The sequence below is a fragment of the Kogia breviceps genome, chromosome 3, assembly GCF_026419965.1.
Source record: "Kogia breviceps isolate mKogBre1 chromosome 3, mKogBre1 haplotype 1, whole genome shotgun sequence".
NCBI lineage: Eukaryota > Metazoa > Chordata > Mammalia > Artiodactyla > Physeteridae > Kogia > Kogia breviceps.
This window is the reverse complement of record NC_081312.1, coordinates 94182126-94205679: the sequence shown is the minus strand read 5'-3', so window position 1 is coordinate 94205679 and position 23554 is coordinate 94182126. Positions and strand designations below refer to the sequence as shown.

The following is a 23554-nucleotide window of genomic DNA, read 5'->3' as shown; positions in this document are numbered from 1 at the left end:
CCCATATCCAATAATTGATGAACAGAAGTATAGAGTCCTGGCCACCCATTTTAGTCCAACTCAGGACAGCTCAGATAGGCCATTCTAGCTTCAGAGCTTCCTATGGGGTCAGCAGACACTGTTGTTGGCACTGCATTGCTTCTTAACTTCTTCCTCTGCCCAAACCCTTTCTTTTCCTTTCCTTCCACAGTTGTTGATGCCAAGGGCACTCCTTAATATTCTGCATGCCAAATTCCATCTTGGAATGCACTTCCCAGGGAATTCAACCCACAATAACAGGCAAAAATGAGAAGGGGAAGAAAAAGGAGCCTGCATACATGCCTATTATCAGCATAAATTTTCACTGTCATGCATTACATACAGCAAGTCTAAAAAGGAGGCAGATAAATGAGAGCAGCATAAAACCATTTTATACACAAAATATGCCTCTTTATGATATGAAACATATAAAAAATTTTTAAACATAAGTCATCTTTGCCTGGATTTTGACAACAATAATAATATAATTCATGGTTTTATATGGTATACCTTTGTGTTGTTTTAAATCAGACCATTCAAACACAGATGTAGATTACAGCCAAGCAACCTTCAAAAGATAAGGAATGTACTTTGAGCTCTAGAAATTCCCATTTGCTGTAGGGTGCTGCTCCGTAATAGGGCTTAAGGTAAGAAATGCTAAATTGGGCTTGCCCCACTTTATTCTCAGCTTGCCAGAGACTGCAGAAGTATGATCATCTCCTCTCTAAAGCTGATTCACCTTGCCAATTACCACTTAGGTTCCTAATCTGAAATAATGTGTGAGCTGTGGTCCTCTTTGGAAAGAAATTTAAAATTCATCCCTCATGTTGCATTTCATGATAATACAGCATATGTATAATTCCTGAGCAGCTTTGCCAAATGTCATTTCTCTGAGGGTAGTACATGTACACATACAGGATTTACAAGGCCCTGTCAAGTCCCCCAGATCCTAGTTCAATACTAAAAAAGCAGATGCCATCATCTGTTGTGCAGGCAAAAGGGACTACGTTTCCTCCCTGGGTTTGGAGGGTTTCTGTCTCTCTTTCCCTTGCCCCTTTATTCCCTGTTTGAGGCACTTTAATTGCTATCACCACCACCATCACATGCTGACAAACTGTATTTGCTCCCCATGCTTAAAATACTGAAATTAAATGTCTGGGAAAGAAAAGGGTGTCAATAGAGCAGGAAAAAAAGGCTAAGAGATTTTGAACTTATGCCATTTCAATCAGCATATCATTCTGCATTCCTCATAATCTATGTGTCATTCTTCTGATAAATACTTCTTATAACCATATCACTGGAAGACTGACAAATGCAAAGACGGACATAAAATAAGGTTATTGAGTCTGTTCAAATGTCATCTTTCAAAGTTGTCACCTTTGAGATTTTATCATTTATTCTAACAATGTTGCCATTTCTCAAAACATTTTTGAACTCTTAGAAGAAGCTCCTTCACAAACAAGAAAGCCATTTTCATTACTTTATGTCACACTGGTATACTGACCAAAGTTATCCAGCTTGACTACTAATTTTATGTAGTAAATTCAGCTTTTGGATAATAACAATAATGATAGCAATGACAATTATTAATTTTAGTAGCTACCATTTATCGATCATTTATTATGTACTGGGTTGTATGAGGCACTTTACATACATTATCTCATTTTATTAACTTAATCATATTTCTAGTAATTTATTCATATTTCCAAAATCAAAATTTACCTAAAAAGGATGAAGACTCCACGTTAAGACATTTAGACAAATGTATCACCAATTTTCAAGGTGGCTGGAAAGAAGCTCTGAAAGCATTCTGAGCAAAGTACACACCTTTCTCAAGTGAAGTCCACCATCTTTATGTTCATCTATATATTTGTCAATCTTCCAATGAAATGGTTATAAGAAGTAGATTATGAGGAATGCAGAATGATATGAACAGTCACCTCACCTGGGTATATGGGTTCTGATACATTTCTTTAAAAATATATGTGTGTGTATATGCATGATATGTAGTAATAACACACACATCATTACTATGTGTAAAGCTTGTATACATTCTATACTGTCTTGGAAGTAAGCAAGCTCTCTTAAAGTACAAGGACAGGCTATACACTACCAATACCTTGAGAGCAATAAACAGAAACAGCTGAAACAACAACCCATGCAGAATTTAGCTTTCAGGAATCCTTCAACATGTAAACACATTTAAACACTCCCATGTTCTCAACTTTAATAAGAAAGGAACTTACTCTTTTAGCCCGGTATCTGTACTATTCCCAGATATATCTGAACCAAGAGAAATGCCAGCAGGAGACTGTCGTCCAGAGAAGCCAGATGAAGAAAAGGAGAGTCCATATGGTTCAAAACTGAGAACTAGAATTTTAAAACAACAACAGAGTTTCATATTTAAAACAAAGCAAAAATTATGAAAAAAAAGCAAAAAATAAAATACTTGAAGACTAGAATCCAGTGACAATTTTTAAACTGGAAGGGACTTTGGAAATGATCTAATCAAATATTTATAGCAATAATAATAAAGCAGCTATGATTTATTAAATCTCTACTACAGTCTTCATACAATTAGTTAATCAACGACAGTCTTTCATTTTTCTTTTTACCACCCTTTTTTTTTTTTCTGCGGTACGCGGGCCTCTCACTGTTGTTGCCTCTCCTGTTGCAGAGCACAGGCTCTGGACGCGCAGGCTCAGCGGCCATGGCTCACAGGCCTAGCCGCTCCGTGGCATGTGGGATCCTCCTGGACCGGGGCACGAACCCGTGTCCCCTGCATCGGCAGGCGGACTCTCAACCACTGCACCACTAGGGAAGCCCCTTTACCACTCTTAAAAGCTAAAAAAGAAGTCAATTAGGAAAGACAACTGATAAACCAGGTCTACTGAAAAGTTGCTGCTCTCATGCAAAAATGTTTAATGAACTATGAATGCCATGTTTCTGTTTAACAAAATGCTCTTAGGCACATTCCTGTACCAACTGGACTGATGGAGCCCTCAATGTTATATCCCCCTTACTGACAAAGAACAAGGTTTACCCAGGTTCAGATTCCTTTGTGTCTATATACCCAAATGAATTCAATCAGAGCCATAAAATTCATATTGTTATTTTGGTACAGCAGATACCGATACCCACTTTCCTCTTCTTTCTAAGCTACAGAACCTTCAATTCTTAGCTAGGTACATGGCCACCCAGAAAAGAGATGACATTTCCAGACTCCTGTGCCATGTGATTGAATTCTGACCAATGAAATTATATACACATTTTGTGTACAACTTCTGGGAGGAATCCTCCTGGAAGAAAAAACTTCCTCTCTCCCTTCCTCTTTTATGTTAATAAAAAACCATCATCAATACTAGGCTGCTTACTTCCGGATTTCTTTAATGGAAAAGAGCAATAACCCTCCGCCTTGTATAAAGCCCTGCTTTTTCTGTTTTCTAATATGCTATTTAGCTAAACTTAACCCTAACTGGCACATTATCTCTTTGAACTGTCTGGATTATAATACAAAGGACCTTCTTAAATCATTAAAAAGTATCTTAGAAAATAAAATGTGAACTTCTGTAATTATTATCCTCATTTTACAAATGAGGAATCTGTGGCAAAGAGCTTGCCAAGAAGTCACCGAAGAGTACAAAGATAAGACATGAAAGAGGCAAATGAGAAATCAGATACTCTGGTTCCAGAACTGCACTCTCAACCATTATATTACATGGTCTCCTTCAAAGGAAACAGCACCTAATCCAAAGAGTACTAAATAAATTAGTGTGTTTGTTAGCTAAATGAATGATATAAAAGAGGAATGACTGTTCACTATAAAAAAAATAACGGGCTAATTAATAAACAGGTGAAGGGTTCAGACTAGGTCAGCAGTTTCCAAGTGCTGATTCGATAACCAGAAACAAGCTGACTTCACAGAAGCTCTCACGTATCTTTTTTTTAAAAAAATTTTTAGCTGTGTTGGGTCTTCGTTTCTGTGCGAGGGCTTTCTCTAGCTGTGGCAAGTGGGGGGCACTCTTCATCATGGTGCGTGGGCCTCTCACTGTCGTGGGCTCTCTTGTTGCGGAGCACAGGTTCCAGACGCGCAGGCTCAGTAGTTGTGGCTCACGGGCCCAGTTGCCCCGTGGCGTGTGGGATCTTCCCAGACCAGGTCTCGAACCCGTGTCCCATTCATTGGCAGGCAGATTGTCAACCACTGCACCACCAGGGAAGCCCTCTCACGTATCTCTTTATACGTACAACCAGGCTTTCAGAGATATAGTTACAGAAGGTATAGGAGTAGGTCTCAAAAATCTGTATCATTTGTTTTAAACTCTCTATGTGATTCTGATTCTGAATCATGTTTGGAAACCACCTGTCTAAATCTAAGGTCCTTTTCAGATAGAATATCCTCTCATTTTAAGCTTTCCAATCATCTAGTTTAACCTTCTATCCCATATTGGCCTCTTTTAAATAGCATCTGTGAGTGTCAGTCATCCAGCATCTGCACTGAATGTTGAGAATTCTTTCATGTGTTTGTTGGCAATCTGTGTATCTTTGGAGAAATGTCTGTTTAGGTCTTCTGTCCGTTTTTGGATTGGGTTGTTTGTTTTTTTGATATTGAGCTGCATGAGCTGCTTGCATCTTTTAGAGGTTAATCCTTTGTCAGTTGCTTCATTTGCAAATATTTTCTCCCATTCTGAGGGTTGTCTTTTCGTCTTGTTATGGTTTCCTTTGCTGTGCAAAAGCTTTTAAGTTTCATTAGGTCCCATTTGTTTGTTTTTGTTTTTATTTCTATTTATATAGGAGGTGGGTCAAAAAGGATCTTGCCTGTGACTTATGTCATAGAGTGTTCTGCCTAGGTTTTCCTCTAAGAGTTTTATAGTGTCTGGCCTTACATTTAGGTCTTTAAACCACTTTGAGTTTATTTCTCTGTATGATGTTAGGGAATGTTCTAATTTCATTCTTTTACATGTAGCTGTCTGGTTTTCCCAGCACCACTTATTGAACAGGCTGTCTTTTATCCATTGTATATTCTTGCCTCCTTTATCAAAAATAAGGTGACCATATGTGTGTGGATTTATCTCTGGGCTTTCTCTCCTGTTCTATTGATCTATATTTCTGTTTTTGTGCCAGTACCATACTCTCTTGATTACTGTAGCTTTGTAGTATAGTCCGAAGTCCAGGAGCCTGATTCCTCCAGCTCTGTTTTTCTTTCTAAAGATTGCTTTGGCTATTTGGGGTATTTTGTGTTTCTATACAAATTGTGAAATTTTTTGTGCTAGTTCTGTGAAAAATGCCAGTGGTAGTTTGATAGGGATTGCACTGAATCTGTAGATTGCTTTGGGTAGTATAGTCATTTTCACAATGTTGATTCTTCCAATCCAAGAACATGGTATATCTCTCTGTCTAGTTAGTATCTTCTTTAATTATCATCTTTAATTTCTTTCATCAGTGTCTTATAGTTTTCTGAACACAAGTCTTTTGTCTCCTTAGATAGGTTCATTCCTAGTTATTTTATTCTTTTTGTTGCAGTGGTAAATGGGAGTGTTTCCTTAATTTCTCTTTCAGATTTTTCATCATTAGTGTATAGGAATGCCAGAGATTTCTGTGCATTACTTTTGTATCCTGCTACTTTACCAAATTCATTGATTAGCTCTAGTAGTTTTCTGGTAGCATCTTTAGGATACTCTGTATAGGAGCATTTCATCTGCAAACAGTGACAGCTTTACTTCTTCTTTTCCAATTTGGGTTCCTTTTATTTTTTTCTTCTCTGATTGCTGTGGCTAAAACTTCCAAAACTATGTTGAATAATAGTGGTGAGAGTGGGAAACCTTATATTGCTCCTGACCTTAGTGGAAACGGTTTCACTTTTACACCACTGAGGACGATGTTGGTTGTGGGTTTGTCATATATGGCCTTTATTATGTGGAGGTAAGTTCCCTCTGTGCCTACTTTCTGCAGGGTTTCTATCATAAATCAGTGTTGAATTTTGTCAAAAGCTTTTTCTGCATCTATTGAGATGATCATATGGTTTTTATTCTTCAATTTGTTAATATGTTTTATCACATTGACTGATTTGCGTATATTGAAGAATCCTTGCATTCCTGGGATAAACCCCACTTGATCATACTGTATGATCCTTTTAATGTGCTGTTGGATTCTGTTTGCCAGTATTTTGTTGAGGATTTTTGCATCTATGTTCATCAGTGATACTGGCCTGTAGTTTTCTTTCTTTGTGACATCTTTGTCTGGTTTTGGTATCAGGGTGATGGTGGCCTCATAGAATGAGTTTGGGAGTGTTCCTTCCCCTGAAATTTTTGGAAGAGTCTGAGAAGGATAGGTGCTAGCTCTTCTCTAAATGTTTTGATAGATTTCGCCTGTGAAGCCATCTGGTCCTGGGCTTTTGTTTGTTGGAAGATTTTTAATCACAGTCTCAATTTCAGTGCTTGTGATTAGTCTGTTTATATTTTCTATTTCTTCCTGGTTCAGTCTCGGAAGGTTGTGCTTTTCTAAGAATTTGTCCATTTCTTCCAGGTTGTCCATTTTATTGGCATATAGTTGCTTGTAGTAATCTCTCACGATCCTTTGTATTTCTGCAGTGTCTGTTGTTACTCCTCCTTTTTCATTTCTAATTCTATTGATTTGAGTCTTCTCCCTTTTTTTCTTGATAAGTCTGGCTAATGGTTTATCAATTTTATCTTCTCAAAAAACCAGCTTTTAGTTTTATTGATCTTTGCTATTGTTTCCTTCATTTCTTTTTCATTTATTTCTGATCTGATCTTTATGATTTCTTTCCTTCTGCTAACTTTGGGGTTTTGTTTGTTCTTCTTTCTCTAATTGCTTTAGGTGTAAGGTTAGATTGTTTATTTGAGATGTTTGTTTCTTGAGGTAAGACTGCATTTCTATAAACTTCCCTCTTATAACTGCTTTTGCTGCATTCCATAGGTTTTGGGTGTTCGTGTTTTCATTTGCATTTGTTTCTAGGTATTTTGTAATTTCCTCTTTGATTTCTTCAGTGATCTCTTGGTTATTTAGTAGTGTATGTTTAGCCTCCACATATTTGTATCTGTTACAGATTTTTTTTTCCTGTAATTGATATCGTCTCAGAGTGTTGTGGTCGGAAAAGATACTCAATATGATTTCAATTTTCTTAAATTTACCAAGGCTTGAATTGTGACTCAAGATATGATCTATCCTGAAGAATGTTCCATGAGCACTTGAGAAGAAAGTATATTCTGTTGTTTTTGGATGGAATGTCTTATAAATATCAATTGAGTCCATCTTGCTTAATGTATCATTTAAACCTTGTGTTTCTTTATTTATTTACATTTTGGATGATCTATCCATTGGTGAAAGTGGGGTGTTAAAGTTCCCTACTATGATTGTGTTACTGTCAATTTCCCCTTTTATGGCTCTTAGCATTTGCCTATGTATTGAGGTTCTCCTATGTTGGGTGCATAAATATTTACAATTGTTATATCTTCTTCTTGGGTTGATCCCTTGATCATTATGTAGTGTCCTTCTCTGTCTCCTGTAATAGTCTTTATTTTAGAGTCTATTTTGTCTGATATGAGAATTGCTACTCCAGCTTTCTTTTGATTTCCATTTGCATGAAATATCTTTTTTCCATCCCCTCACTTTCAGTCTGTATGTGCCCCTAGGTCTGAAGTGGGTCTCTTGTAGACAGCATATATACAGGTCTTGTTTCTGTATCCATTCAGCCAGTCTATGTCTTTTGGTTGGAGCATTTAACCCACTTACATTTAAGGTAGTTATCGATATATATGTTCCTATTACCATTTTCTTAATTGTTTTGGGTTTGTTATTGTAGGTCTTTTCCTTCTCTTGTGTTTCCTGCCTAGAGAAGTTGCTTTAGTATTTGTTGTAAAGCTGGTTTGGTGGTGCTGAATTCCCTTAGCTTCTGCTTGTCTGTAAAGGCTTCAATTTCTCTGTCGAATCTGAATGAGATCCTTGCTGGGTCCAGTAATCTTGGTTGTAGCTTCTTCCCTTTCATCACTTTAAATATGTCCTGCCACTCCCTTCTGGCTTGTAGTTTCTGCTGAAAGATCAGCTGTCAACCTTATGGGGATTCCATTGTATGTTATTTGTTGTTTTTCCCTTGCTACTTTTAATAGTTTTTCTTTTTATTTAATTTTTGATAGTTTGATTAATATGTGCCTTGGCGTGTTTGTCCTTGGATTTATCCTGTGTGGGACTCTCTACGCTTCCTGGGCTTGACTATTTCCTGTCCCATATTAGTGAAGTTTTCAACTATAATCTCTTCAAATATTTTCTCAGTCCCTTTTTTTTTCTCTTCTTCTTCTGGGACCCCTATAATTCGAATGTTGGTGTGTTTTACGTTGTCCCAGAGGTCTCTAAGACTGTCCTCATTTCTTTTCCTTCTTTTTTCTTTATTCTGCTCTGTGGTAGTTATTTCCACTATTTTATCTTCCAGGTCACTTCTCCATTATTCTGCCTCAGTTATTCTGCTATTGATCCCTTCTAGGGAATTTTTAATTTCATTTATTGTGTTGTTCATCATTGCTTGTTTGCTCTTTAGTTCTTCTAGGTCCTTGTTAAACATTTCTTGCATTTTCTCCATTCTATTTCCAAGATTTTGGATCATCTTTACTATCATTACTCTGAATTCTTTTCAGGTAGACTGCCTATTTCCTCTTCATTTGTTCGGTCTGGTGGGTTTTTACATTGCTCCTTCATCTGCTATGTGTTTCTTTCTTCTCATTTTTCTTAACTTACTGTGTTTGGGGTCTCCTTTCTGCAGGCTGCACATTCGTAGTTCCCATCGTTTTTGATGTCTGCCCCCAGTGGGTTGTGTAGGCTTCCTGTTGGAGGGGACTGGTGCCTGTGTTGTGGTGGATGAGCCTGGATATTGTCTTTCTGGTGGGCAGGACCACGTTTGGTGGTGTGTTCGGTGTTGTGTTTTGGGATGTGTGTGACCTTATTGATTTTAGGCAGCCTCTCTGCTAATGGGTGGGGTTGTGTTCCTGTCTTGCTAGTTGTTTGCACAGGGTGTCCAGCACTGTAGCTTGCTGGTCATTGAGTGGAGCTGGGTCTTAGCATTGAGATGGAGATCTCTGAGAGAGCTTTCACCGTTTGATATTAGGTGGAGCCGGGTGATCTCTGGTGGACCAATGTCCTGAACTCGGCTCTCCTACCTCAGAGGCACAGGCCTGATACCCGGCTGGAGCATCAAGACCCTGTCAGCCACACGGCTCAGAAGAAAAGGGAGAAAAAGAGAAAGAAACAAGTAATAATAAAATAAAGGTATTAAAATAAAATTTTTTTTTAAATTAAAAAAAGGACAGAAAGAAAGAAAAGAGCAACCAAGCCAAAAAACAAATACACCAATGATAACAAGCACTAAAAAGTATACTAAAAAAAAAAAAAAAAAAAAAAAGGACAGACAGAACCCTAGTACAAATGGTAAAAGCAAAGCTATACAGAAAAAATCAGAGAAAGAAGCATACACATACATACAAAAAGAGAAAAAGGAAAAAGAAAAAAATACATCTTTTGGGAAATCTGAGGACTTCTGCCAGCATTCAGTAGGTGTTCTGTAGGAGCTGTTTCACGTGTAGATGTATTTCTGATGTATTTGTAGGGAGGAAGGTGATCTCCATGTCTTATTCCTCCTCCATCTTGAAGTTCTCTGCAGTTCTTTTATACCTTGATCATTTGGCTATACCTCTCTGACCATCCCCAGATGTTATTAATTTTATTTTCTGAGAGACTAACAGTCTAAACTTGATGTGGTTTTCAAAAATCCATAGTTCTGTACACAGGAGATTATCCTGCTACTTCCCCTTATTATCTCTGGTTTTATCTAACATTGGGGCTACAACATATTCAAGTAACATTTTAACAGAATAATCCACACTGATTCCTCAATGCTTTTCTTGGGTAGTAACTGGTAATAAAAGTTTGTTCCCCACTATCCCACCTATGTTTGCTATTCTCATTATCTTACAATATTTTCCTGAAGTTTATTGTTATGAACTTGGCATTTTTCTACCCAAGAGAGCTAAGTACTGTATCCTTCATAAAAGTGACATTTGACTACTACTCTGCAAATGATTTATAAAAATCTCAAACAAGATCAGTATCAGAACCGACTGCCAATTGAAGGATTCCAGAATTAACAACTTTTTAGGCAGAAAATACCTATTTTCCCCCACTCTTTACTTTCTGTAATAACCACAATTATAAGATACATGATTTTATAACTTATTCTTCAGGTACATAGCATAAGCACTTACTATGTCCTGTCTCGTAACTGATTTACTTTTCCATGATATAAAAGACAGTTTAGGCTCATGAAATTTCAATTTTACTTTAGAGAACTTTTGAAAAATAGGTTTGGGAGTAGTGGGGAAGAGCCTGACAGTTTAAACCCATTTATAATGATGATTCCATGATCCAAAATGTACTTGGCAAATGAATATACTAGCTTGGGGAGTTTCAGGTCTATTATATTTGCATCAGCCACTTAACTTATTTTAAGAAAGAAGAAAGGCAGTGCCAGAAATTAGGCTCCTTGTCCTACCTCCTCTTGCCTACCCTAGCCTTGAATTGCAGTAATAAGAGCAACTGATGGGGAATCCCCTGGTGGTCCAATGGTTAGGGCTCTGTGCTTTCACTGCAGGGGGCATGGGTTTGATCCCTGGTCAGGGAACTAAGATCCTGCATGCCACACAGCACAGCCGAAGAAAAAAAAAAGAAGAAAAAAAAAAAAGAGCAACTGATGGCCCCCAGACATTTGAAAATATGGAAATATGACAACTGGACCATGTCTCCCACTCTGGAACTCCAGATTTTCACTCCATGCCTTGGATGTCATAAGGCCTCTATATGCACTATAGTCAGAGGTTGGCCAACTGTAATTCAAAACTTTACTTCTCCCCACATATTCTATCAATATATGAGGAGTTAAATGGGAAGGAAACTGATTACCCTTTGAAAGAAAATTGTATTCTCTAGGCCTTTATGTATCATTGTGCTAAATAATGTCAAAAACCTTAAAAGAGTAAATACTTCTGCAAAAAAAATAACATCAATCCTATTATTAGTGTTTACACTTTTTGGTTTCATTGTAGGATCAACCATTTAGTTGTACTCATATGCCTAGCGCAGAACCTAAAAAATAATAAGTGCTCTACAAAATCATTAAATAATGAATAGGAGAAAAAAAAGACCTTTCAGCATTGAACTTTTCAGTATTAACATTCTGAATTCCTATACAGGTAATATTCAATGGTCTCCCTTTATTCATATATATATATCTGCCATCCACCAGCAAATATCTCAGTGGTCTCCTCTTTACTAAAATAATGACAGAAGTCTTTCCCTGACAGCCTACATTTTTTAAATGTAAAGTTATTCTTTTCTTTCTAGGCTGTTCCTAAATTCACTGATCAGATATTTCGTTGGAGGAAGGATTTTTTTTTTTTTTTTTTGCGGTACACGGGCCTCTCACTGTTGTGGCCTCTCCCGATGCGGAGCACAGGCTCCGGACGCGCAGGCTCAGTGGCCATGGCTCACAGGCCAAGCCGCTCCGCGGCATGTGAGATCTTCCCGGACCAGGGCACGAACCCGTGTCCCCTGCAGCGGCAGGCAGACTCTCAACCACTGGCCACCAGGGAAGCCCAGAGGAAGCATTTTAACACACTTAAGCTATACAAGATTGTTCAGAATAAAATGAAACTCACTAGTTCATAGTAACCAGTTTTCTTCTGAAACTCTTCTGCAGATATGCTCACGCTGATATCTGTCAGCCCTTTAGCACAGTGACCAACATGATAATTCCACCTTCAAGTTTTTTTTTAAATTCCAGGATGGCTGCCATATCTTAGGCACTTATGTACGTGAAACCAGTGGCTTTGGGAACACCTCTAGGCTAACTTTTTTTTCCTGTTTACCCCAAACAAGGTCAGGGTGAACAAGTCACAGCAGACTTAATGAGAGATAACGAATCTCCTCAGTTATTTACTTACATGACTATAATATAATTTGCAGTAAAAAGTGATGTCCCTACAATCTAGTCTATTATAAACCCATGAAAAATTACCTTTTCCTTGAGAAAGCTTTTCCTCCTGCCGTTGGTGGTGAGGTTTGTAAGGTGCTGCCCCCTGACTTAGTTCTTCAGCCACAAAACCATCCAGGAAAGATAAGGAAGCATCTACCTATATTAAAATAAAGCAAAAATTAGGGATTAAAAAAACTTACCCTAAACAGTAGACTGCACATTCACAGAAGTGATTTCAGCCCATTTTTCCTAAAAATAATTTTTAAGTGAAAAACAGAACTTCAACTCTAAAATTGCTACTCAACTCTCTATATTTCTGAAACATCTATAATCAAAACACTCAGCTAAGAATCTAACAATATAAGTCATGTGCACTTATTATTCATTTCACTGCACTGCAGAATACATTTTTGAGCATCCAATGTGTTAAGGCATCATGTTAGATAATATAACTGAGATAAAGGAAGACACAAGTCCTGCCTCATGAGACTTGTAACCTACCAGAGGAGAAGACACATACACTATGAGCTATAGTGTCTACATTAGTTTCCTCCTGCTGGGGGCTAAAAATAAAGCTCCCAGCAAAGGCTAGTTCCTTCTGGAGGCTCCAGCGGAGAATAGGTTTCTTGTCTCTTCCAGCTCCTAGAGGCTGTCAGCATTCCTCGGCTTGTGGCTATATCACTCCAATCTCTGCTTCTATTGTTACTTGGCCTTCTCCTCTCTGACCTCTTGCCTCACTTTTATAAGTACCCTTGTGAGATTATATCATGCCTACTCAGATAATCCAAGATAATCTTCCCATTACAAAATCCTTAACTTAATCAAACCTACAAAGTCCTTTTACCATATAAAGTAACTTATGCACAGGTTCCAGGGATTAAGATGTGAATATCTTGGGGAGGCCCATTATCCAGACTCCCACAGTGCCTTTGATTTAACTATCCTATTCCTTTCTACCTAAAAATGCTTTGTTACAAACCTGTGGAAAATTACTTAATTTCAATAAAGTACAAGAATAGAAAGGTATAAGAGAATGCTTAAATGAAAAGAAATAAAGAGATGAAGAAAGAGTAAGGGGAAAAGGAGAAAAGAAAAAGTGAGGGGCGAAATAAAAATGAGATACACAAGAGGATATAGCAGTAACAACCTCAGAAACCACAGATTTGCCTCTCCTAAATTAGCCAAGTGTATACAAACAGCTCAGATAATTTAGAACAGCAGGTAATTCTCAAAAAATTTAAGTGGCATGTCACACTGTGCATTTGGCAAAGTTTAGTTTTGATAAGATTTTTTTTGAGTTTTTTTTTTTTTTCCATGTGGACCACTTCTAAAGTCTTTATTGAATTTGTTACAATATTGCTTCTGTTTCATGTTATAGTTTTTGGCCACGAGACATGTGGGATCTTAGCTCCCCAACCAAGGATTGAACCCACACCCCTTGCATTAGAAGGCAAAGTCCTAACCACTGGACCGCCAGGGAAGTCCCTCGATAAGATTCTTAAGAGATGAAGCCATGTCATCATCATTAACTTTTATTGGAAGAAAGGGAAGTAGAGTAACTAACTAGTTTAATACTATGTATAGCATATTTATTCATATAGTCTCTGGAATGCCTACCAAATGTTAAATCAAGGCTTCTGCCCATGAGGAGCTAATGAAAAAAATTAATGAACAAAGATTCAAAATGAATACAAGCCATGAACATCTGAGTCATAATTAGTGGGAATACTGCCCATCCTCCCCTCTTCTTCAACTATATGACATCTAATATAAAAATCTGAACAAATCTGACTTCCTTTTGCAAGTTTTCAGATTTACACCAAACTGAGAGAGAACTCAGAGGTAAGCAGTAACTAAGTGCTTTGGATTAAGAGCAGCACTGGCTGAAAGTAGGTGGGAGAAGAAAAGGCGGGTGATCAGGTTCCAAAGTAGTAAAGATTTAGATGGTAGATGGACAAAATAAAATGGAGAACTGTTTTTTTCTTACATTCTCAAAGAAAAGAGAGCAATAATAAAATGACAGAGAAGTTCAAAGGAGATTAAATTTTTAAGTTCTCAAATTATTATATGTTAAAAGAGATTGTCATAGACTATAAACCCCTTCACTGCAGTTCTCCAGAACATATTAGTCTTCCTGACTATTTAGGATCACTACTGAGTAGAAGCTCTCAAATGCTCTCTCACACTAATGTGAGAAAAATGCCAACCTTCATCTAAAGTGCTACAGAAATTACATTTTGGCATATTCTAGATATATCACAAATGCAAGAATTATTCTGTTTAAAGACAATGCAATTTTGTAAAAGATGGAATGCAGATATCTTACCACCATGTCTTCACAACTCTTATCAACTGGAAGCAAGCCCTTCATAAATTTCACATTCTCATGCAAATGTTTTAATTCAAATGCATGCTGTCTCAAACAAGTATCCAAAGATGTGGTAAATTCCTGGATTAATCTCTCAACTATATTAGAAGAGTGTGCTTGAGGTGTCAACTTGGTCACAGCAGCAATTATCCAGGCTTTTGTTTCTGAAGAAATGGAGTCACTCCTAAGTAACTTGTAGAGCTTGGTTATAACTTCCTCTGGTGTTTCTTTATCTAAGAGGTAGGAATACTCCCCTAAAACCTAAAACAAAGAAATGTATATATGCAAATATCAAGTTATATAACAACTATACTCAGAAATCTAAACAAAGTGCCTACTGCCGGAGTGAATTTAATTTATACTAAACATATTCTCATGGTGAAGAAATTATTAAAGATACAATTGTATATTTTAGGTTCAAAATTACACCAAGAATTGGAAGTGAGTACAAAAAGGTTTTCCACATCTTTATCGTTAACAATATATAAAGTAGCATACCGTTACAAGTTAGCTTTCTTCTGAACTTCCAGGTTTGGATGTTGGTTTTTAAAAACACTTTCACATTCTGTTACTACTTTTTCCAATATGCATTTAAACAAGTGGTTCTCACATACCAGTATGCATAAGAGCCACCTGAGGTGTTTCATAGAAATACACATTTCTATACTCTCTTCTCAGATAATCTGATTTAGTATGTTTGTGGTGGGGATCTACAGTACACATTCTGAAAAAGCATCAGCTGATTCTGATGTAGATGATCCACAGAAGAGACTCTGACGAACACTGATCTATTTTACACATACTCTTTCCTACATCTTATTTATTCAGGTGATATATAATCCTATCGGTCTAAGAATCGTTACTAAACAGATAATTCATGGAGTGTGAGATCTTTCCAAAGTAGTATTTATGAAGTATATTCATGTATAATACTGGGACCAGCAAGAAAAAACAGTAAGGTGAGGTGACAGGCAAGGGAAGATTTATGGCTAGTAACAAGAAGAGGAAAAAAAAACGAAATAGGACTACATAAATTCAATCCTTAAATAGTAAGATAACTTTTTGACTGGTTTAATAAAAGATGGAAGGAAGCTCTAGAAGAACAGGTAACCTAAATCCCAGTTCAAAAATCAATGGACTTGAGCTTCCCTGATTGCACAGTGGTTAAGAATCAGCCTGCCAGATGTAGAGAGTGGACTTGAGGACATGGGGAGGGGGAAGGGTAAGCTGGGACGAAGTGAGAGAGTGGCATGGACATATATACACTACCAAATGTAAAACAGACAGCTAGTGGGAAGCAGCCGCATAGCACAGGGAGATCAGCTTGGTGCTTCGTGACCACCTAAAGGGGTGGGATAGGGAGGGTGGGAGGGAGACGCAAGATGGAGGAGATATGGGGATATATGTATATGTATAGCTGATTCACTTTGTTATAAAGCAGAAACTAACACATCATTGTAAAGCAATTATACTCCAATAAAGATGTTAAAAAAAATAAAAAGTGTAGCCCCCACTCACTGCAACTAGAGAAAGTCTGCGCACAGCAATGAAGACCCAATGCAGCCAAAATTAAATAAATTAAATTAATTAATTTTTTAAAAAATCAATGGACTTAAGCTTCTGGGAAGATAGAGTAGGTGAATTTTTCCCCTATTCTTCCTGCTAAGTACACCTAAATACCCTTGATGTTATACATAAAACACATATACAAAGACTGAAAGGTAGAAAAAAAGAAGGCAGATCACTAAGAACCTTGAGACCTAAGGAACAATACAGTGGGTTATCTGTTGCCTCATATACCTCAGACTGGGTACTTGAGAGCCAGCAACCTAGAAATGCCAGTGGGAAAGGACAAAAAAGCCCCAAGAAAAGCCTGCCCTCTAGCCAAAGGGCCAGGAAGACAGAAAACTTTCAGATAATAATCCTCCTACTCCAGCCAAGCACCAAATAGAAAAAACTGTAGCCCCACCCATACCAGCAAAGGTGAAGAGTCAAGACTTCAACCCCTACCAGGTTGTAAAAAGCATCCCAACTCCCCAACAAGGGTGGTAACAGAGAGACTGAGTGAAAACCAGGAACTTCATCCCCACCAAGCTGTAGAAAGGCCCACTCTTCTGCAGTGTCTGTGAAGACTACATAGGAAGCCTATACTTCACCTCCACCCAAGTTTAAAGAGGTAGCCCTCTCCCTCTCTGCTGGAGTGGTGTCAGGGGAAGCCTAGCAGAGACTCAGGCTCAGTGGAGGCCACATAGTTAGAGATATCTACACCCCATCTCAACACCATCACCGAAAGAATTAATCCACATGTACAGAACACACCACCCAACAATAAGCAGAATACCCACTCTTTTCAAGTACCCACAGAACATACAAGACAGATCATATCTTAGGCCATAAAATAAACCTGAACAAACTTAAAAGAACTGAAATTATAGAGTACTTTCTCTGACAACAATGGAATCAAACTAGAAATCAGTAACAGGAAAGATAACAGGAAATTTTCAAAACACTTAAAAACTAAACAACACCCTTGCACACAATCTTTCCAGAAAACAGAAGAGGAAAGAATACTCCCAAGCATTTTATGAAGCCAGTATTACCTTGATATCAAAGTCAAACAGAGTAGAAAAAAAAACAAGAAAACTACAGACCACTATCCCTCATGCACAGAGATGAAAAAATTATTAACATGGTCTCAAGAAATCTACAAAAAACAATTCTAGATTAATAAGTGAGTTCAGCAAGAATTGCAGGGTATAAGAACAAAATACAGAAATAAACCTATACACTAATGTCCACTAATCTATGAAAAAAAGGAAGCAAGAGTATAGGACAGAGAAAAAGTCTCTTCAATAAGTGGTGCTGGGAAAACTGGACAGCTACAAGTAAAACAATGAGATTAGAACATTTCCTCACAACATATACAAAAATAAACTCAAAATGGATTAACAACCTAAATGTAAGACCTGAGACATACAACTCCTAGAAAAGAACACTCTTTGACATAAATTGTAGCAGTATTTTCTTGGATCTGTCTCCTAAGGCAAAAATAAACAAATGGGATGCAATTAAACTTAAAAGCTTTTTGTACAGTAAAGGAAACCATCAACAAAATGAAAGATAACCCTCAAAATGCAAGAAAATATTTGTAAATAATGCAACCAACAAGGGCTTAATTTCCAAAATATACAAACAGCTCATATGACTCAATATCAAGAGAACAAACAGCCCAATGAAAAAAATGGGCAGAAGACCTGAACAGACATTTTTCCAAAGAAGACGTACAGATGGCTAACAGGCACATGAAAAGATGCTCAACATCACTAATTATTAGAGAAAAGCAAATCAAAACCACAATGAGATACCACCTCACACCTGTGAGAATGACTATGATCAAAAAGTCTACAAATAACAAATGCTGGAGAGGGTGTGGAGACAAGGGAACCTTCCTATATGGTTGGTGGGAATTTAAATTGGTGTAGCCACTATGGAAGACAGTATGGAGGTTTCTTAAAAAAATTAAAAATAGAGTTGCCATATGATCCAGCAATCTCACTCCTGAGCATATACCTGGAGAAAACTATAATTTGAAAAGATACATGCCTCCAGTGATCATAGCAGCATTATTTACAACAGCCAAGACAAAGAAACAACCTAAAATGCCCATCAACATATTGAATGGATAAAGAAGATGTGGTATATATACACAATAGAATACTACTCACCCATAAAAAAGAATGAAATAATGTCATTTGCAGCAACATGGGTAGACCTAGAGATTGTCATACTAAGTGAAGTCAGTCAAAGAGAAAGACAAACACCATATGATATCACTTATATGTGGAATCTAAAGTATGACACAAATGAACTTATCTACAAAAGAGAAACAGACTCACAGACATAGAAAACAAACTTATGGTTACCAAAGGAGAAAGGGGTTGGGGGAGGGATAAATTAGGAATTTATCCTAATTTGTATCTGCTAATTTGTATCCAGTTTGTATCTGCTAAGGGATTAGTAGATACAAACTACTATATATAAAACAGATAAACAACAATGTCCTACTGCATAGCACAGGGAACTATATTCAAAATCCTGTACTACACCATAATGGAAAAGAACATGAAAAAGAATATGTACATATATAATTGAATCACTTTTCTGTACACCAGAAACTAACACATGCTGTAAATCAACTATACTTCAATAAAATAAAATAAAATGAAAAGAAGAAGAAAACAAACTAGTGATTACCAGTGGAGAGAGGGAAGGGGAAGGGGCAAGTTAGGGGTAAGGGATTAAGAGACACAAACTACTATGTATAAAATAGATAAGCAACAAGGATATACTGTATAGTACAGGAAATTATACCCATTATCTTGTAATAATCAATAATGGAATATAATCAGCAAAAATAATGAATCACCATGCTGTACACCTGAAACTAATATAATATTGTAAATCAGCTATGTTTCAATTTAAAAAAAAGATTTTGAAGTTTCTCCTGAATTTGTATCACTTTGCACCATCATAAAGTTGAAAAATCATAAGCTTAACCATCTTAAATCAGGGACCATCTGTACCCAAGTATAAATCTAACAAAACAGGTACAGGATTTGTATGCTGTAGAAAATGAAACACTCTAAATGTATGAATATATCATGTTCATGGAGGAAAATACAAATGGCCACCAAATACAACAATCAATTTAGGCAAGGATTATCAATGCTAAAACCACTGATGAAAGGTAGTTGAAGAACAGATGTTCACAAAGTCTCACAGAATCACCTCACAGATTAGTTCTAAACTAGTAAGGAGAAACAGCACCTTTATAATGGCAAGAACCTTTACAAAGGTCACCATCTTAACCAAAGAAATTTACTATCACCAATAATTGGAGGAACTAACATTATATGCATTCTGATACAATGCAGTGAGAAATACATATTGACAATGTAGTATTCTTGCTAAAAATGTTCAACTGAACCAGAAATAGTCCAATTCAGAATGCTGGACAATCTGCAAGTCAACAGTATTCATCCAAAAAAATCAATGTCATGAAAACAAAAAGGAACTGAGCATCACTGTAAAATAAAAGAGGCTAAAAGACATAACTAAATGCAATTTATGAATCTTAATAGTCATAAGAGAAAAACAGTCATAAGAGACATTTTTTGGACAACTGGGTAAGTCTGAATATGGACTGTATATTGGGTGATATTAATGAATTAAGGTCACATTTCTTAGGTGCAATAATGGTTTTATGGTTATCTAGAATGTCACTCTTGGGAGATTCACCCTGAATTTTTCATAGGGTAAGTGTCATGAGGTCTGCAATTCAATTTTTTTTTTTTTTTTTTTCAGTACATGGGCCTCTCACTGTTGTGGCCTCTCCCGTTGCGGAGCACAGGCTCCGGACGCGCAGGCTCAGAGGCCATGGCTCACGAGCCTAGCCGCTCCAGCATGTGGGATCTTCCTGGACCGGGGCACGAACCCGTGTCCCCTGCATCAGCAGGCGGACTCGCAACCACTGTGCCACCAGGGAAGCCCTGCAACTCAATTTTAAATGCCTCAACAAAACAAACTGTATACAGGCAGACCTAGCTATAGATAAGAGATGTATTGGGTTGGCCAAAAAGTTCATTCGGGTTTTTCCATAGGATCTTAGGAAACCAAATAGATACAGTAAAGCAGAGGTGGTTAAAAATATTAACTGGGAATCTAGATGAAAAGTATAGGGGTATTTATTATGCCATTGTTTCAACTTTCCTGTAGATTAGAAAATAATTCTTTAATAAAATTCTGGGTAGAATTATGGTTAACATGCTAAAATTTGGTAAAACCATAAAATATTAAAGTGTGAATATCCTATGACCCAGAGCTGCACTTCTCCAAATCTCCCCCTAAACAAATGCTCACTCATGTGCGCAAGAAAGAACATACAAAGGTGACAGGATGTATACGATTATGTAAGTTTATATAACATAAAACCATGCCCTTGTTTTGCAGAGATGATCTCGTTGCTGGCTTTGATGAAGCAAGCAGCCATGTTGGGAGGCCCATCTGGCAAGAAACTGAGGGCAGCTGGTGGAGCTAAGGGCAGGCAACAGTCAACAGTCTGAACCTCAAACCCTCAGTCTTAAAGCTGCAAGAAACTGATTTCTGCCAACAATCACATGTGAGCTTGGAAGAAGATCCTTTACTAATCAAGCTTCAGATGAAACAGCAGCCCCAAGTGACATGTTGATTGCAACCCTGAAAGACCTTAAGCAGGGAACCCATGCCTGGACTCCTAACCCACAGAAACTGTGAGATAACAAATGTATGTTGTTTTAAGTTTGTGGTAACATTATCATGCAGCAATAGAAAGCTAACATAGCACAGATACATGAGTACATATTCAAAAATAGATTCACATAGAAAACACAACAAATGCATTGTAGACACAGACAGGCATCTAAATAAATACCCATATTTAAAAGACTAGTCAAGTGAGATGGCAGAGAGAATGAATAGATAAGTAAATAGTTAAGTGATAGAAGGTAGCCACTGGGAAAGAAAATTGACAGCTGAAGGAGTTAACTGAGTAGAACTGAATGATTTCTGAAGAAATCTATTATTAGTATTTGACTTTATAAAAAAAAAAATATTATAAACATTTATGATTCAATGTACTTTGCTCACCCAACTCATAACTTGAAGAAATCTCTGTGGGTAGAACACATTTTCCACATCTAGTAAAGTGAAATAAGACTGAACTGCATAGAGCCTTAATTGTTGATTTTCTGTTTCATCATCAAAACCTACAAAGAAATTAATATACAATTTTAATTTCTACTAAATTCTCTAAGGACTCTGTAATAAAAACATTTAATTTTAAAATCTTTGCAGAATGCAATAGTTTACTAACCTTCTGCTAGAAGTCTCAGAAAGTTATTGGGAATATCAGGATGCATAACATCTCCTCCCACTGAAAATACAGCATTCATTGTCTGAATAAACCATGCATTATCAGGAGCATATGTGTCCACAGTGTTAAGAACAAGTACACTTCCAAATGCCACTTATTAAAATTATCCTTTCTGTATAAATCTTAAACAAAATAACCCTCAATTCATCCTAGTTTGGCATTTATACCTTTAACTTCTGCCAATAAATTGTTCTATTCTCCAGTTTTATGTAAAATAAGGTGCTCAGTAAAAGCTTATTGAATAAACTTACTAAACCAGTTCATGTTGCTTTATCTAGCACCATATATTGCACATAACAGGTGTCCAATAAATAACTGAAATAATTGAAAGAAATATTTCAGCTAACTATGGACAAAAACATAATGGAAAATGATATGCACTTCAGAAGCCAAATGTTGTGACATGTCTATTTGAACAATCTGTTGACCCTCTTTTCTAATCTGTTCCTCTTCAGTTCTAAAATTCTATCATTCTGCTGGCCAGAGCTATAGCACTGGTTAGGACAAAACTACACTTAAGCAATTTCCAAGATACTTTGATCGCATTATTCATTCATTCAATCTTAGATTTAAACAACAGACATCTTAAAAAGAATGACGAGTAACCTTGTGAACTGCTAAGTTCCTTTGACTTTTAAAAAACAAATGTGAAGAAAATTAACATGTGAATGGAGTGGCAACTACTTTACTGTGACAATTTCCAGTATAAACAGTAGTGTAAAGGATAAATTTTAGCATCCTGATCCCCTCAACAATCCCCTGAAAACAACAAGAACTTTTACTCAGGAAAGAAACTGAGTAGGAAGTAAAGTCAAAGACAAGGAGGGACTCTAAGAGGAATCAGACAGAGATTCCTATATCCCCTGATAATACTGACCAATGGAATAAAAAGAACCAGGAAAAAAGTCATCCCCTAGGAAGCCTACACAAATTCTTGCTTTTGACAACAAGAGAGAGGCTTGAATATCAGGAATGGAAGTTACTGCTGGGCCTCTGAACTCAACCTGCAAGTGACCATGTCTAGACCAATTATTTTAAAGTCACTGTGTAACTAAAGGTATTTTATGACTCATGGTCCAAGCAAAGGATATTTCTCAGCCAGCTCAGCTATTTTGCCAACCAAATTGACAATAATATATTCTTCTTTGCTCTGATGTAAATATTCAAGCATTTTCTGGACAATCACTGTTATATTCTGTGCATTAGTAATTCTGTAAAGAAGTTCCAGAGTCTATTTAAGAAAGAAAAATAAAAATAGTATTATAAAACTATGCATGATAACAAATAAATACTGTAACATATAGGTTTATAACAGTTGATTCTTCCACTTTTATGTAGCTCTACTGGGCAGTTAATAGGTGCTCAAGAAATGCAAATTTTAACTGAACAGAACTTAAGAAAGGTACGACTATTGTCAAAAAAAAATGATAATCAATTCCAAAGTCTAAAAGCCTTCTATTGATATAGATAATAATCATCTGACATCTCTACATGACAGGCCATTGAAGACTAAAAAGTTAAAAGGTTAATAATCTATTTTCTAAAAATGTAACAGCTTCTTAAACCTACATTACTTATGCCTGTGTGCTATGCATGAGCGCGTGTGTGTATACATGCATACATATATAAAAATCCAGTCTTGCAAAATGCTTTTTCCACGCTACCCGAACAACAGAAAACCACACTTGAATGGATTTGTCGGCTAAGGGCAAAGGGTCTCTAATGGATGGATAAGGTAGTGCAAGCACTTCAAAGCCCAGCAAAGCCTACGTTCAGAACCTCGGGTATCAAGGAAGAACCATCTTACAGCTTTCTCAGTGATGAGGCATATACCTCTTGCTGCCTGAAGTAAGATGAAGGAAGACCAGTACCAGAGTAAGCTCCCATTTGACTGGCTTTCTGAGGCCCTACATCAGGGTTCTAAAAATACCATAGCTCCCAGAAATCGGTATCAAAGGGTAATAATGAGAAAGCATCATTTACTGGCATTTCAGGAGCAACACTATTAGCTGCAGGAGAATTTCCACATATCCTTCTCATCCAACTTGTTCATCTATCTTTAGGGTTCTTTCTAATTTTTCAGTCCTTATACCCAGGACTTCAAGTACAAAGGACAACAGATTTTGAATTTTTTTTAAACTGTTCCAGTTAATCCGTAACACCATTT

At 37.0% G+C, this 23554-nt stretch overlaps 1 protein-coding gene across 7 annotated transcripts in view; it reads right to left on the bottom strand.

Annotated features, from left to right (window-relative positions):
- AP4E1 (adaptor related protein complex 4 subunit epsilon 1) overlaps window positions 1–23554 on the bottom strand; it is a 94455-nt gene that overhangs the window by 41130 nt on the left and 29771 nt on the right. For 6 of the 7 annotated variants that reach the window (XM_067029243.1, XM_067029244.1, XM_059057886.2 and 3 more), the window contains 6 exons: window positions 22479–22618; window positions 21328–21440; window positions 21102–21220; window positions 14376–14678; window positions 12092–12206; window positions 2265–2388 (listed from right to left, as the gene is read on the bottom strand). In XM_067029243.1, coding sequence (XP_066885344.1) covers window positions 2265–2388; window positions 12092–12206; window positions 14376–14678; window positions 21102–21220; window positions 21328–21440; window positions 22479–22618 — 914 coding nt within the window. The remainder of the gene's footprint in view (window positions 1–2264; window positions 2389–12091; window positions 12207–14375; window positions 14679–21101; window positions 21221–21327; window positions 21441–22478; window positions 22619–23554) is intronic. The other variant, XM_067029245.1, reaches the window with a different exon arrangement.